At 60.3% G+C, this 15,941-nt stretch overlaps 1 protein-coding gene across 1 annotated transcript; it reads left to right on the plus strand.

The window, feature by feature from the left end:
- Positions 1-12,169: 12,169 nt before the first annotated feature.
- FOXC1 (forkhead box C1) lies at positions 12,170-14,928 on the plus strand. The gene has a single exon (XM_070360876.1). It carries the CDS (start codon positions 12,605-12,607, stop codon positions 14,243-14,245), a length of 1,641 nt encoding a protein of 546 aa, XP_070216977.1. The 5' UTR covers positions 12,170-12,604; the 3' UTR covers positions 14,246-14,928.
- Positions 14,929-15,941: the final 1,013 nt, after the last annotated feature.

The raw sequence follows: 15,941 nt of genomic DNA on the forward strand, positions 1-15,941 counted from the left end.
GCCGTGGGGGCTGGGCCCCAGGCACAGACTTGGCAGTGGGCACCAGGGGACAGAGGGCTTGGGGGCACAGTCAGCCCCTCGTCGTTTCGAGTCTGCCTGGGCCTGGCCCCTGGGGCACAGGGACTAGAGCTGTAGGGCTGCTCTAAGGAGGCTGGCAGGGTTTGCAGGAGGTCGGGGTGGGGGGGGGCGGTGGTGTAGAGTGCAGGAGGCAGAGCGAGTGCCCGGCACACACCTTGAGCCTGGCTGGCCTCGGCCACCTCGCACAGGTGCTCTTGGGTCTGGAGACGGATGGGCCAGGGAAGCAGGCAAAGGGCGTCCAGCTCACTCATAGATTTCCTGCACACCTTACAGAAACAGACCCACCAAAACGGACCCCAGCGTCACTTGACATTCAGCGGCCCCTTCTCCCTAATGAGCTGGAGTCGGTGTAAGGACCCAGCTGCAAAGATGCCTGGACCACTGCCTGCGGAACCCCCTTGGAAGGCCTCCGGCCGGCAAACAGCCTGAAACCCCCAGCCGGCTCGGCCTACTCCCGCCCGCAGTCTCCGCGTCCGCCGCGCGGTGGCGCCAGAGCTCCACCGGCCCCGCGGCCGGACCGGAGGCCCGCAGGGAGCTGAGACCGCGGGAACCCGCGCTTATGGATCCACGAGGGAACAGTTGGCATCAGTGCACGAAAAGCCGTGATAACTGCATGTGCAAAGTGTGGCCAAAATGTGGAACCTACCGTTAGTTTTTAACTCAAGGTCCAGAACCAGGCATCACACTGGGTGTGTCTAAAGCAAGCTGGTCCTGGACTTGTAATGACCTCTCCTCCCTGTGGGCTGAAGGGCAGCAGGACAGGGCGGGCTGCTGCGCGGCTGACATCACACAGGGCTCTTCTTCCCAGAAAACAGCTCCGGGGGGCGCTCAGTAGCCCGCCTGCCCAGAGTTGGGAGCCCCCCAAATCCTGCTTTCCCTGGGAAGCCAGAGTCATTTGCCCTGAGCCTCCCAGAGAGACACACGCACGCGTGCGCACACACACACACACCAGCCCAGAAAAACCAGAAGAGCAGCTCGGGAGCAGTGGGCCCTCCCCCAGGCTCCCCTCTCCGCCCAGCCCCCCACAAGCTCAGAGATAAGACTCAGGCAGAACCAGAGGTAAATCAATACCCTCCAGCTTCCCCCCACCGCCCTCCTTGTCTGCATGTTAACTTGCAGCCCCTTCATTTGAGAATCGGCAAATGTTATATAAACGATTTACCATTTTAAAGGTGTGATAACATCAGAGCGGAGGGAGATAAAGGGCTTTACTGAAACCCTATGCCCACGGAGCTGCAGCAGCGAGGCTCTCCGCCTTCCCAGGGCTGTGGGCCTGTGTTTATCTCTCCCTCTCACCAAATGACTCTGGGCCATTTACACCTCTCACGACACCCACTTCCCCTCTTCCCACACCCCGCTGGAGGCCCTCTGCCTGCCCCACACTTGTTCCTTGGAATTTCCAGACTGGCTGACAGCAGCTTCCTTCCAGGATCGCTCCTCCTGAGGACACGACTGCCTCCATCTTGAGTCACAAACAGCCCTTTCCAGATTCCGCTTCCCCACTTCAGAGTTTAAAACCTGCATCGTCAGATGTTAAAGACACGCTGAGCTGGAAGGAAACGTCACTCCACTACTCTGGCCACCGTTTCCATTCTGCATTTTCTTTGACATTCTTTGTCCAAGGGAACCATCACCATGTCATATCTGCACGGTGCTCCTAATGATGACCTTTCACGATCCTGTTAAGTTGACGTTCTCATTCATGGGCAGCCAACTTGCTTCCAAAAGCTTTGCTTCAAAGTTTGCACTGTTGAAAAGCTTAACACCCTTAACACCCTCTCGCAGTGTGGTAGCTGCGTCGTCCGTGGACGTTTACGATCGAGTATCTGCTGCAGAATACGGAGGCGTTTCCCCCTAGACTTGGGAGCTCTGTCTCCTCTGAAGCTCAGCGAGAAGGCTCAGACGCATTCCATCGCCAGCACTGGCCTTCAGGCCCCTCTGCCCGCGGTCAGTCCTCCGTGGCCAGTCAAGCTCTTCATCTGCAGAAACAGACTTGAACACACAGTCCCGTCGGTGTGCGCTGGTCGGAGCAGAAACCTGAAAGTCCAATGGCTTTAACCAGACGCTCAGAGACCCAACCGCTATTTGTAATCACCGTTCTTCGATTTCCTGTATTTACAGTTGACTTTTTCAAAGGCATTCCAAGGGTTCTCCATTGAGATCATTTGATAAAAATCTGTCTTCTAAGTAAAAGACACATGTTATTCTCCTTTGGGGACAAAGTAAACCGAGGCACAGCTCAGCACTGGTGCGGGCATTCCGCCCACTGGGAGCCGCGGGCCTCGGCTATGTGGCCCTGCCGTCGGGGTGCTCTGGACTCCCCTCTGCGGCTGATACCCCGACTTGAAGGGGGGAAGCTTTGCTCCTCCGACAGATGCGGCTCACAGGGCTCAGCCATCCGTTCCACTGAAAAAATTGGGAGAAGTTGCCTTTTTCCACAAGCATCCTGCCTGCACTTCATCATGTGTATTATTTTGGATCTGCTTCAAAAAGAAAAATGGCCTTTCATGGTGCACACCGAATGTGGGCAGAAATTGGGCCAGGCAGATGCACAGCTCCACACTGAGACGGAAACTATTCGCCAGGAACACCCACATTCGAGGCAGGAGAGGGCGTGGGCCCTGCAGACAGAGTGCGGGGGTGACCCCTGCCTAGTGGCTGCTCCCAGGTGGACCCCATTGGCCAAGTGGCCCATAGGACCCTGTCCCCAGCAGACGGCCCCGCCTTCCACCCGCAGGAAGACCCCAAAGATTCCCTGCGTTGGTGCGAACCCTGCCTTCTATGGGAGCACATATTGCTCAGAGCTCATGTCTGGCCGGGCAGCTGCCCGGGGAGCCCTGCTTCCCCTCAAATTATCTTCTGCTCCTGACAAGAGCCTGGTTCCCACTGCACCAGCTTCAGGGTGTCTGATGCCAGCGTGCTGACCTTGCCACCCGACCTGGACCTGCTGCAGGAGGCGGTGGGGGGGCTCTTTCCTCCCCTCCACGTGGGTCCCTCCATCTCCACCAGCCCCCACACCCCCGCCTCTCCCCCAGGGCACAGAGAGAAGTGGGCGCTACAGAAGCAACTTGAGGTGAAGTATTAGAGTTCACGTGTCTTTTGAAAAAAGAAAAAAAAAGGGGGGGCATGCTTGAACAAAAATACCCTTCCCCCCCCACAAAGAAAGAAAGTCCAGCCAGCACGGAGAAGGCCAGCCCCGAACCTCCCGTCTGTCCCCTTTGTGGGGCTCAGCCAGAACCACACAGCCACAGCCGTCCTGCCTTTTAACAGAAGGTGGAACCCACAAAAAGCCCATCAAATCTCTTCCTTAACAACCTGGTCTCTAAGTCCTTCTCTGACCTCACCTCCATTCTCTCCTGCCACACTCCACCCGCAGCTAATCGCAAATGTTAAATACAATGTAAAATGGCCAGAAGTGGGCACAGAGGTGGATGATGAGCTGAATCTGCAGACATAAACTCACGTGGATTAGTCACAAGTCAGACTTTTCCCAAGGCAGAGAACAAGTGGTGTGCCCACGGTCTGTATTCTCCGCCTGATGTACACACTTGCAGCACGGGTTTATCTGCTGGACAAAACGGAAGCTATACTGACCTTGGAAAAGCAGACCCAGGCCCAGCAGAGAAAAGCGTTTTTAAAGGGACGTGACCGAGAACTTCGAAGCCAGCACTTGACCTGTGTTTAATGTAACTTTGATCTGCTAGGGGACGCTTTCTGCTTACCTACTTGGAAAACGTTTGGCAGTGCTGGAAAAGAAAGCACCACTGTCCTTTCATGAGATTTACGACAGGCTGTCAGCACCGTCTGATAATTGAACCTCCTTGAAATCAGCAAAGCTATAGAGATACCATCAGGAAGGCTGATGTTCCAGCAGTGAGAGGAGGAAAAGGAGAGTCAGAAAAGCTTGTTTACTTCATCGAACGCATAATCGAGGAACACTCGAACGCTGCCAAACGGAGGAGGAGCGTGAAACACAGATTCTTCAAGTCAAAGGAAATGGGACTGCAATGCACTAGCCCTGTCTTTTAAAATGTCCAACGACAAGCTAGAATAGACCAAGCGCTACAGTCTGGCTGAGCCTGAGCCCGTTCCAGAAAAAGCAGTTGACGTGGATGACGGTGATGTTTACTAGAAAACTCACTCACTTCCAGCAGGCAGGGGACAACGTGACCGATACGAGCCGAACTTGTGGCTGCGTTTGCCTTGATGTGAGAGGGCGCGGCCCGTTTGTTTTCCTATTATGTAAAACCCCTGCTCGACTCCTGCCAAAACATTTTCCCAGTGACATGTCTGTCTGCCTTTGGACGGGTTCCTTACTAAAACAAATATACCAAACAAACCATCTTTGATAGCTGGGACTCATAAAGGCGAACAATGAGAGCTACTATGGGCTGTTTAAGATGGCACCGGGCACCACGCAGTTACCACACAGACGGGGCACTCCACACGGCGGGCTGGGCCGGCTCCCAGGAGTCCCAGCTGTGAGCAACGTGCTCTTTCTTGGCAATAACTGAGGTTCCCCCCACCCCCACCTTATGGGCAGTGAGTGGTCTTCTCCCTAATAAGTCACAGCGTGTATATATGTTGTCTGCTTTAGAGGAGAGATAAGTATAAAAACAAACTATTATTACAAGCGCACACTCAAATGAAAAGAGAACGTCTCCTAAGACGATACTGGCACCCTATAAAAGTGTAATTTAACCTTATCTAATCTGGAGCCCATTTCATCACAGGGATGGCCAATAATGTAAACCTTTGTGTGAGAGGCTGCAGAGAGGCCTCTCCCGGGACCGGCTGCTCAAGACCGGCGGTGCAGAGCGGCGTCCCGGGACGGGAGGTGAGAAAATGATGGATGAGCCGGGGTAGCGCCGGCAAAAATGGCCGAGAGGAGCGTTTCCTCTTCCCATCTGTTCAGGAAGGACGTCAGCGAGACAGACTAAACACATGCTCTGGTGCGGGACTCTGCGTGCGCCCCTGCGCACACAGACGGCACCCGGGGGGGCAGACGCCCTCGCCGGCTGCTCGTGAAGGGAAGCAGGACCGTCCCAGGCTGTCGCCAGAGCTGGCCAGTGGCGGCTGGCGTCCCCGGGGAGTCTGGCCTAAGGTGCCCGCCCCTGCCGCGGCCACTGGCTGGGGGGACGCGCCCGCCAGAGCTGGGACTGCAGGCCATTCCTGGGAAGACAGAGGGAGTCCTGCCCCAGAAGGGCCCCCAGGCACCACGGGCCCAGGACACATTGCTACCCTGTCCCCGGGAGAGCAGAGCCCCAGCGCTACAGAAGCACCTCCCCCGCCCCCTTCCCACCCCACCCCACCCCTACCCTAACCCCTCACCACCCTTATTCGCTGGGGACTCTGCAAATCTTGGCTGGGAGTTGGGGCTCACCCACTTCAGAAGCAGGTGACCCAAGCCTCAGGCTTACCCTCTGAGACGTGACAGCCAGGTAGTACCCTCATGGGGTCGTGGAGGTCTGAGGCCCTGTGCCCCTGCCTCACCCTCCCGAGTCTCCGAGGGCACAGAGTGATGGGCCGGGGTTCCCAGCAGTGCCCTGAGCTCTCCCAGCCTGCAAGGCCCTGCTGGCTGCTCCTCCTGAGCGGTTAGGACCAGCCATGACGGGGACTGGAAAGAGCACCTCGCCTTCCATGCGCCTGTTTCCAGGAGAATGGTCCTGGGACACCCACGTGGATGGGAGACCCAGGGGAGGAGCCAGGGCGGCCCTCGGGCACGAGAGCGCCTGTTGGCCAGCACAGGGCCATCTGTGATCGCAGCAGACACGGGACCCTGGGGTGGACGTGTTCCCCGTAGTGACCTCCACAGAGGTGTCCAGCCCAGGTGATGCATCTCTCTGCTGGGAATACTCTGAACAAGGACACCTCCGTATGTCTGCCGATTACACGGGTTAGCCCACCTACCAACGACCTGAGAAACACGCTTTAACATCTGAAATCATCAGACTTAACACAGATGAGGTTTAATAGTTTACTGTCTTCTCTCGGGGGCAGATAAGCCACATACGTTATCGCAAAGGGCACCTTAGCGCCAAGAGACACAGCAGAGGGATGGCGCGCGACCCAGCAAGTCACCTAAGCCCAGCCTCCTCCCGTGAGAGGCACAGAGGACGGCACCCACGCCAGGATTCAGCGGGAATGGCACTCTCGGCCCTGGACAGGACAACCCTGAATCCCCGGCTCCCCACCCCTGACCGGGTCCACCTGCCGCCCCCGCCAGGCCTGCCGGAGGAGGCCAGCTTTGGGGCGTGGAGAGATTCTCTCATTCTGGCTGGGGTCTTTGTGATCCCAAGCAAAGCGGACCTCGGTACAAGTCAGTCACAAGTTTGTCGCCATCAAGTTTAACTCGAGTCAACCACTGGCCTTAAAAGATCCGGGAGCGACCACAGTGACTACACCTTGGCTGTTCTCCTTTCAGACGTGTGTTCCCACCCACATTCTGTGGACACTTGCCCTGATTCGCTGTAGTTTATCTTTCCTTAAATTTTCATTTCCAAACTAAACAGCCCTGACACGAGTGCATCCCTCCATGCCCAGCGTCTCGCAGGGCTCCACCCGGGCCGCATCCGCGCGCCGTCTGTGTGCGGGGCTCCGGTGGAAATTCGCACAGGGCTGGCGTCCGCGCTGAAGCCAGCGGCCCCACCACCCCCGCCCTGTTCTCCAAATCGATTCTTTGGGGGTTCAGTTTTTTGGTAATTAAGACTAAGGAGCGGTTAAAAAACAGAAGTACTTTTTCCTGGAAACCAGAGGTCTTCATTTGCAACTTTTATTGGCAAACCTGGCTGCCAGTAAATACATTCCTTGGCATCTCCCAGAATGTAGCTCACTTGCCGAAAAGGCCCTTCTTTCTCTGTAACGTGTCCATCAATTAAAGGGGCCGCTGGGAGGAATGCGGCCGGGGCTGCCAGCCTCCAGCCTGGTCGCCTAGGGTCCCTGGAACAAAGGCCCCCAGGCCTGTGCCGGGAGTCTGAGCCGGTCCCTCCAAGGGGCCTGTCGGCCGACTCTTTCCGCGGGCACGCTGGCGAGCTTACGGGGTGCGAGGGCCAGGAGCCGGGCTGGCGGGCCCTCCGCCTGGCGATGAGGCCGCCCACGGGACCCCTTCCGCAGAGACCCCTCCCTGGGCTGCGCTGAGGGGCTGGGCCGGGGCGCCGAGGCGCGTCGGGTCGCCCAGGGGCGGCCACGGGCGGCAGGGGGCGCTCGGGGCGCGCGCAGAGCCGAGCCGGAGCCGGACGGCCAGAGCCCCGCGCAGCGGGCGGCTTGGCCGGGGGACCTGCGCCCCCGGGTTCAGAGCTCCCGCCTCAGGTGCGGACCCCCGACCCCCCTGCTTCCCTGCCCAGCGCCCTAGCGGCCACGGAGGGAAGTCTGTGGGCCCCGCCGAGCCGCACTCCCCAGTGCGGACGCACACGGCGACCCGGAGGCTGGCTGCCCGGAGCCGGTGCCGGCCGGGCCCGCCCTGAAAGTGTGGACGGCGGGCTGGGCCGAGGACCCCACGGCCGCCCGGGAGCTTGGGGAGCAGGCCGGCCGCTCCCTGGGCCGGGTGGATGGAGCGTCCCGGGTCCCTGGCCGCGGGCTCGCAGAGGGGCCGGGGAGTTGGGGCTCGGGCTCCTCAGGCCGCTCCCGAGCGGTCTGGTTCTGCGCGTGGGGCTCCCGAACCGGACTGGAGAGCAGGGGAGCCGTCCCGGGACGAGGCCCCGACGCCAAGAGGTGCGGCCAACTCCTCCCCGCTGCGGGGCCTGCTGGCCCTCGGGTCTGTCTGCACACAGAGGCCTTTCCTCCGACACCCGGAGCCCACACGTGGGTCGGAAGGCGCCCGTGCGCCGCGTCTCTGTCGTCCGCACCGCGCACCTGGGGCCCCGCGGGTCGTCGGCCCTTGCAGGCCAGGCTGCTCCCAAGTCTCAGTGGGGACCCGGGTGGGAAGAACCTGAGTGGAGACTGGTACTTTCCGTTCATCCATGCTTAACATGTTATTTTCATCCTGGATGGCTAAGGAGAGGAGGCAGTTGTCTTCTCCACCCACCTCTGCCAGGACGAAGGAAGCCCCCAGCATGCACAGCCAGGACCGTGGGTAAAGCTCCCCTCCTGTCCTGTAGCCCCTTCTAGGCACTCAGCTCGCTCTGCGCCCCAGAAACGTTCTGGGAATCCAGCATTCTCTGCGACCAGAAGCAGGTGGGCCAAGCCCAGGCAATCCTGAGCAGGTGTGGGCACACTCCTGCAACTAAGAGTAATTAGTGGGACGGCTGTCGTGGGGACTGGGGGGCATTGAATTCCCGTCACATGAACCTCCTGTGGAGGCCGCCCTTAGGACAGCAGCTCCACAGTCCGGTCAGTCACAGGCATCACTTTGTCATCAGATTGTTTTCGATTTTTAAAATCGAAAAACAAACACACTTTTTATTTATCATAAGAATGATTTTTCTACTAAGCAGGGGACTGAGACAGGAAGACTGCATTAACAGAACAAGTACTCCGAAGCCCCCCCGGAAGAGAGAAGTCCATCTTCCAGAAGGCTGGGAGTCGTCCCCCCCGCCATATGCAGATGTCCAGTGCTCCCTGCCCGTCCTGCCTGTCCGAGAGTCTGATAACGAATAAGGATCACTGCCGGCGCGTATCCTCCCCACCCCTGGACTTCAGCTCTTCCTGAAGGAGGCCATGTGGAGAACTTCCACAGGAACCTAAATAGCGTGAAGACACCCCAAAACGGACCTGGCTACAATTGCTTCAGTGACTTCAGTCTAGTGGGGCGACTTCGGGTCCCACTGTCCATGAAGTGTGCAGCGTCCCCCCATCCTGGGCTGACTGCCAACCAGCTTTTCTTGACGCCCCCTGTAACCGTCCTCAGACCAGCCCCGACCTGCACCCCCAGGGGCCAGCTTCCCCGCAGGGCACCCGCTGAGCCGGCCGGATCCGCTGGACACTGGGCGGAGGGGCCTGCTTGTGTCTGGGGAGGATCAATGTCCGGGGCTGGGGTGGGGGGGCAGGGGCGCTGGAAAGTTCCCGAGAGGGTCTCTGGAGGACAATGCCAGGAACTTGGGCTGAACTTACAGCCCATTGGGAATTCTTTTCTGGGCCGGGGATCCCTGCCCCCTCCCGGATCCCTATTCCCTTTATCACGACATGAAAAGAAGCTGCCCTCCCCAGTTCCCGGTGCCCAGCAGGGGGTCACCCCTCCCCCTCTTCCTGCGGTGTCACCAGGTCCCAGTTGGGCATTTCCTGCAGGGCCCGCCCCCTCTCCCTTCCTCACGGAGTCCTGTTTTGGGGAAGGCTGTGACGCCCCTCCCCAGAGCTAAGACCCCCTCGAGGGGCCCAGGAATTGTGAAGCCCCCACCCTCCGCGCCGGCGGGTCAGGGAAGGGATGGGGCCAGGAAGGTCAGCGACCATCCGAGGAAACACATCCATTACCGCTGTCGCCCTCGGACCTGCAGGTCGCAGCCGCGAGGTGTCAGAAAAACAGCGAAGGTTTCCTGCGAAGGCATTTCTGCCAGTTAAGGTCGTGGGGACAGTGAACTATGCAGGGGGCATCAGAAACCCTGACCGAAAATAAAAAGCTTCACCCCATTCCCTGAAGACTTCGTTTCTGTGCCTTCGTGTCCACATACCACCACCACCGACAATAGTAACAGAAGTCAAGTACTTGAAATACAATCAAGCCGTTTTGTGGAGGTTTGCTTCCGAGGAAGCTTATAAAACACAAACGCAAATATCTTTTCCTGGCGAATATCCAGAGCGGGACCAGGGAAAGTTGATCTTCGTAAACTGCACCCTCCTTTATCCCCCGCGCGTCAGAAACTCATTTCACAACGGCCACTTTCATCCCCGAAGCGGCCCAGCAAGGCCGGCTGTCGGATTTGCAGTTTACGTAAGGACCTCTTTCCACCTCTCGGGCCTCGGAGCCGGGAGCAGAGAGGCCGCGCGGGCCGGGCAGTGCGCACCACGTCTCCCGCGCGAGCCGCGGGCCCCCGCGCGGGGAAACCGGCGAGTCTCCATGGCCGCGTTGGTGCCCGCGCACCGCGAGCCGTGGAAACGCAGTTTAAAGGCCGAAGTCGCCAGAGGCCGAGGCATTCGGGGCGACCGCTGACTTCCTCGGCCTCCAGGCTGCTCTGAAACCGGGGCGCCTACAAGGCCTCGGTCAAGGCAGCGGATTCCGGCGGGATGCGGGAGGGTGCTGGACACCAACCCACTGTTCGCTGCTGCTCCCTCCCCACGGGGTGTTCAGGAGCACCGAGCCTCTGCCCGTAACTCAGGGTTTCGAGGCGGCAGAGACGCGGTCTGGGGGGTGCCCGGGAAGCAGGCCTGAGCGGCCCAGGAGCTCTGCAGGCCGCGCGGCGCTGGGAGCCGGGCTTCGGGGAGGTGCCGCCGGCTCGGGAGGAGCAGATACCCCCGTTTCTCCACGTCAGGGTCCACTCGGAAAGCCAACAGTTTAACACCGCACAGGCCGGCGCCCTGATACTGAGCGCAGCTGTGGCTGGGGCTGTGGAGGAAGCCAGACTCGAGCCGGGAAGCCAAAGGGCTCCCAACACATCCTGGCAGTTCCAGACTGTCCGGAACCGGGGTGGAGGTGTGAGGGGCGCCCTGCGGCTCTTCAGAGCCCCCGAGGCGCGTAGTTCCTCAGGAGAGGGCCCGGAGGTCCGCTCCATGTTGGCCGAAGTGCAGAAAGCCCCGCAGGCCCGGAGGCCGGCTCCTTTCTGCCCTCCATCCCAGACCCCAGAAGCCGCAAGCTGCAAGTCTAGGGTCCCCCGGACCCTCGAAGGCCCTGCAGGTGCGATTCTGAACGCCCCCCCAACCCGTTAGCTCTGCAAGCGGCAGCCACGCGGGGCGGGGAAGGAGGTAGCCGTCTTTACTCGTCACCACCGGCTCTCGTCAGAGTTCGCAGCCCGAATCCTCCTTTGGGCCGAAAGGTGCCGGCCTCCCCCAGAGGCGGCCCTGTCCGTGAACCCGAGGAGCCTAGGGACGCCCAGGCTCCAGGAGCGTGCGCTGCAGACCCCCGCCGCCAAGGCGGCCCCAAGCTCTTGGCAAGGCCCCATGTCCCCCTCCCTTGTTTACTGGGGAGGGGTCGCGGGAACAGTGAGGTGGGAGCAACAACCCTGCTCCCACCCAGAACAGACTACAGTTCCGGCCGGCCTTGCTGTCGGACTCAGAACTGTGCCTTTTTGTAACCCTGCTCAGGACTGGAGAACTTCCAGGTTGGGGGGACTGGGGACTTCTGGGAACCCGGGGAGAAGGATGACCAGGAGTGGAGGGGAAGGGAGAATAGGGGAGGAGAGAATAGGGGAGGGGAGCAGAGGGGAGAATAGGATAGGAGAGGAGGGGAGGGGAGGGAGGGGAGGAAGTGTGTGGGGAGCAGGGAGAATAGCGGAGGGGGACAGATCGGGGAGAGTAGGTTTGAGGGAGTACGGAGGAGTAGAGGAGGGGGAAGAAGGGAGGGGGAGGGAGAAGAAGGAGGGGGAGGGGAAAGGAGGGGGAGGGGAGGGAAAAGGGGGGGGGGGGAGGAAAGGAGGGGAGGGGGAGGGAAAGGAGGGGAGGGGGAAGAAGGGAGAGGGGGAAGGAGGGGGGGGAAAGAAGGGAAGGGGGGAGGGGGAAGAAGGGAAGGGGAGGGGGGAAGGAGAGGGAGGGGAAGAAGGGGGAGGGGAGGGGAGGGAGGGGGGCAGGGAGGGAGGGGAGCAGCCTGGGAAACCGGGGCGCCAGGTCGGCGAGGAGGGGCCGGGAGAGTGCGGGAATGGGAGAGTCGGGGCCCCAGGACGCCGTGACATCCGGGCGCAGCGGACGAGGAAGGGTCTGCGCGGGGACCGGAGGGCCCGGCCGGGCCGCGGGAACAATGGGCGTCCAGCGCAGGGCCCGGGGCGGGGAAAGGGCCCGGCGCGGGCGGCGGGCGCGGGGGCCCACGGCCGAGGGCGCCGGCGCGGGTGCGGGCAGGGACGCGGGAGCGGGGCCGGCGGGCGGGCGCGCGTGTGGCCAGCCCGCGGTCCTCCGCGGCGGGGCGCGGGCCGGCCCGCTCGGCCTCCGGCTCCTTCGGAGGCGTTCCCGCCTCCCATTGGCCGCCGCAGCCGGGACGGGGCGGGGCCCCGCGGCCCGGAAAAAATGTAACTGCGTAAAAAAGTCCTCGCCTGGGTGACGGATGCTCAAAAGTTCAGGAGTTTTCCCAATGCTTCCTTAAGCGGCCGGCGCGCGCGAGACTGAGAAAGGTGACGCGGCCCGGGCCGGGGCCGGCGCGCTGCCCCCGCCCGCTCCTCTGGCCGCCCCGCCGGCGGCTGGGGCTCAGCCTCCGCGAGGCGCAGGCGGCGCGGCGGGCCGGGCTTCGGCTTGTTTTCCAGCCGGGGCTCCGCGCTCCCGCTCCCGCCGGGAAGCCGCGGCGCGCGATCCAGGCCGTCGGCCGCGTCCTCGTCCGGCCCTCTCTGCCGGCCCGAGGCGCCCCGGAGCCGGGCGCGCGCAGGGGAGGCGGCGGCCCGGCACCGGCCCGCGGGCCCGGACTCGGACTGGGCGGCCGGCCCGGCGAGGGCGGGGGGCGGCGGCGGCGAGCGGGGCCATGCAGGCGCGCTACTCCGTGTCCAGCCCCAACTCCCTGGGAGTGGTGCCCTACCTCGGCGGCGAGCAGAGCTACTACCGCGCTGCAGCGGCGGCAGCGGGGGGCGGCTACACGGCCATGCCGGCCCCCATGAGCGTGTACTCGCACCCGGCGCATGCTGAGCAGTACCCGGGCGGCATGGCCCGCGCCTACGGGCCCTACACGCCGCAGCCGCAGCCCAAGGACATGGTGAAGCCGCCCTACAGCTACATCGCGCTCATCACCATGGCCATCCAGAACGCGCCGGACAAGAAGATCACCCTGAACGGCATCTACCAGTTCATCATGGATCGCTTCCCCTTCTACCGGGACAACAAGCAGGGCTGGCAGAACAGCATCCGCCACAATCTCTCGCTCAACGAGTGCTTCGTCAAGGTGCCGCGCGACGACAAGAAGCCGGGCAAGGGCAGCTACTGGACGCTCGACCCGGACTCCTACAACATGTTCGAGAACGGCAGCTTCCTGCGGCGGCGGCGGCGCTTCAAGAAGAAGGACGCCGTGAAGGACAAGGAGGAGAAGGACCGGCTGCACCTCAAAGAGCCTCCGCCGCCGCCGCCGCCGCCGCCGCCGCCGCCGGCCGGCCGCCAGCCCGCGCCTGCGCCCCCCGAGCAGGCCGACGGCGCGCCGCCCGGGGCGCAGCCCCCGCCCGTGCGCATCCAGGACATCAAGACCGAGAACGGTACGTGCCCCTCGCCGCCCCAGCCCCTGTCCCCGGCCGCCGCCCTGGGCAGCGGCAGCAGCGGCGCCGCCGCGGTGCCCAAAATCGAAAGCCCCGACAGCAGCAGCAGCAGCCTGTCCAGCGGGGGCAGCCCCCCCGGCGGCCTGCCGGCGGCGCGGCCGCTGAGCCTGGACGGCGCGGAGCCCGGCCCGCCGCCCGCGCCCGCGCCCGCGCACAGCCAGGGCTTCAGCGTGGACAACATCATGACGTCGCTGCGGGGGTCGCCGCAGGGCGCGGCCGCCGAGCTGGGATCCGGCCTCCTGGCCCCGGCCGCCGCGTCCTCGCGCGCGGGCCTCGCGCCTCCGCTGGCGCTCGGCGCCTACTCGCCAGGCCAGAGCTCGCTGTACGGCTCGCCCTGCAGCCAGAGCCCCGGCGCGGGCGGCGCGGGCGCGGGCGGCGGGGCGGGGGGCGCCGGGACCTACCACTGTAACCTGCAGGCCATGAGCCTGTACGCGGCCGGGGAGCGCGGCGGCGGCCACGTGCAGGGCGCGCCGGCGGGCGCCGGAGGCTCCTCGGTGGACGACCCTCTGCCCGACTACTCCCTGCCCCCGGCCACCAGCAGCAGCTCCTCGTCCCTGGGCCACGGCGGCGGCGGCCAGGAGGCCGGCCACCACCCCGCAGCCCACCAAGGCCGCCTGGCCTCGTGGTACCTGAACCAGGCGGGCGGGGACCTGGGGCACCTGGCCAGCGCGGCGGCGGCGGCCGCGGGCTACCCGGGCCAGCAGCAGAACTTCCACTCGGTGCGGGAGATGTTTGAGTCGCAGCGGATCGGCCTGAACAACTCGCCGGTAAATGGGAACAGCAGCTGTCAGATGGCCTTCCCTTCCGGCCAGTCCCTGTACCGCACGTCCGGGGCCTTCGTCTACGACTGCAGCAAGTTCTGACCCCCGCCTCCGCCCCGCCTGCCTCTCAGCCTGACCGAACCGAACCCCGGAGCAGGATCAGCCAAAAGGACCCTCAGCGCAAAAGCGAAACCAAAAACCCAGTGCGTAAAACGTCCACCAAACCAGCAAACAGAAGCCCTCCACACTTTCAAGTCACCAGCATGAAGAAAAGGCTGTCTTCTCTTAGAAGATGGATTCGGAGCCACCTCCACTTTGCTTTATCTAAACAAACAGAACCGTAAACTGTTTTGTACAGAGACAGCAGAGTCATGGTTTGTTAAAGGGCAGTGTTACTCCAGATAACACGTAAGTTTCTTCCTCTTTTCAGAGAACACCTCTCCTCCTCCTGCCCTGTCTCTTGTTCTCTCACCTGTAAGATATTATTTTATCCTCTATTGAAAGGAGGGAGGAAGTCCCCGTACATGGAAATGGCTTTCTTTTTATTCCTGGACTTGTTTTAAAATGTAAATTGCAACATAGTAATTTATTTTTAATTTGTAGTTGGATGTCGTGGACCAAACGCCAGAAAGTGTTTCCAAAACCTGACGTTAAATTGCCTGAAACTTTAAACTGTGCTTTTTTGATCATGAAAAGGGAAACTGTATTAATCTCATTCTGTCATCTTTGCTTTCCTTTTGTTGAGCATATTCATTGTTTATTAATAAATTACCATTCAGTTTGAATGAGACCTATATGTCTGGATACTTTAATACAGCCTTAATTCTTAGGAGAAAAAGATTTCAGAGATTAAAACACTAGAAATTACCAATTCTCCTCCTAAATCTCTGAAAAAAAAAGTAGAGACATCCTCTGACTATTCCTGGTCAAATTACGCGTGTAAGTCTCTTTTTGTTTAGATTTATTTTTTTCCTGCGGCATCTTTTGCAAAAGTACTATATAGTCAGCTTGCTTTGTGGCTAGTAAAAAGAGATTTTCCTGAACATATCTGAGTTGGCATATACACAAATGCATTTTCTCAGTAATGACAACAGGATTTGGAAATTTCAAGCCCATGAATCAGCGGCAGTCTCACCACAGTGATACCTGTGTGTGGAGAGGTAGCTGTGCCTTCAGATACACATTTGAATATTTGGCTTGTGTATCACTTAAAAAACTGTCGTACATACCAGACATCCCTGTGAGCCAAATGCTGGATGAATTTTCTTCCTGTTAATTTCACTCCATTTTAAGAGGGGGATAAAAAAACCTAGCTTTTAAATGTGTGTATATAAGTCATCCACATCTACAATCCTTCGTGTCCAATGTAGGATTGATTTTTATTTTAATGTACTGCGGGTTGGAAAGGGATATTTAATCTTTGGGAAAACTATTTTAGAAGATATGCTTGTAGAACAATTATTTTGGGGGAAAAGATTTAAAGCAATAAGGAGAGGGAAGGAGCGCGAAGCAGGGTGTTTTAATCCAGGCGGTTTCTTTTCAGTCCCGTTTTTCTTGTTAATTTACAGTTAAACTTATGGGGCAGCCCGCTAGCCCCTCCTTTTGTAAATAACCCAGGAAATGTAATAAATTCATTATCTTTGGGTGATCTGCCCTGTCGATCAGACTCTGGGGAGCTGCGATTTGATTCCAGACTTTCAGGGCCTTTCCGTTTGTTCTCGAGATAATACAGTTCCCTGCTATCTGCCGCTCGATCTAGGGGCAACACTTAGCAGTAATTGCTGTTGCTTGTTGTCAA

The sequence above is a fragment of the Bos mutus genome, chromosome 23, assembly GCF_027580195.1.
Source record: "Bos mutus isolate GX-2022 chromosome 23, NWIPB_WYAK_1.1, whole genome shotgun sequence".
NCBI classification, from domain to species: domain Eukaryota; kingdom Metazoa; phylum Chordata; class Mammalia; order Artiodactyla; family Bovidae; genus Bos; species Bos mutus.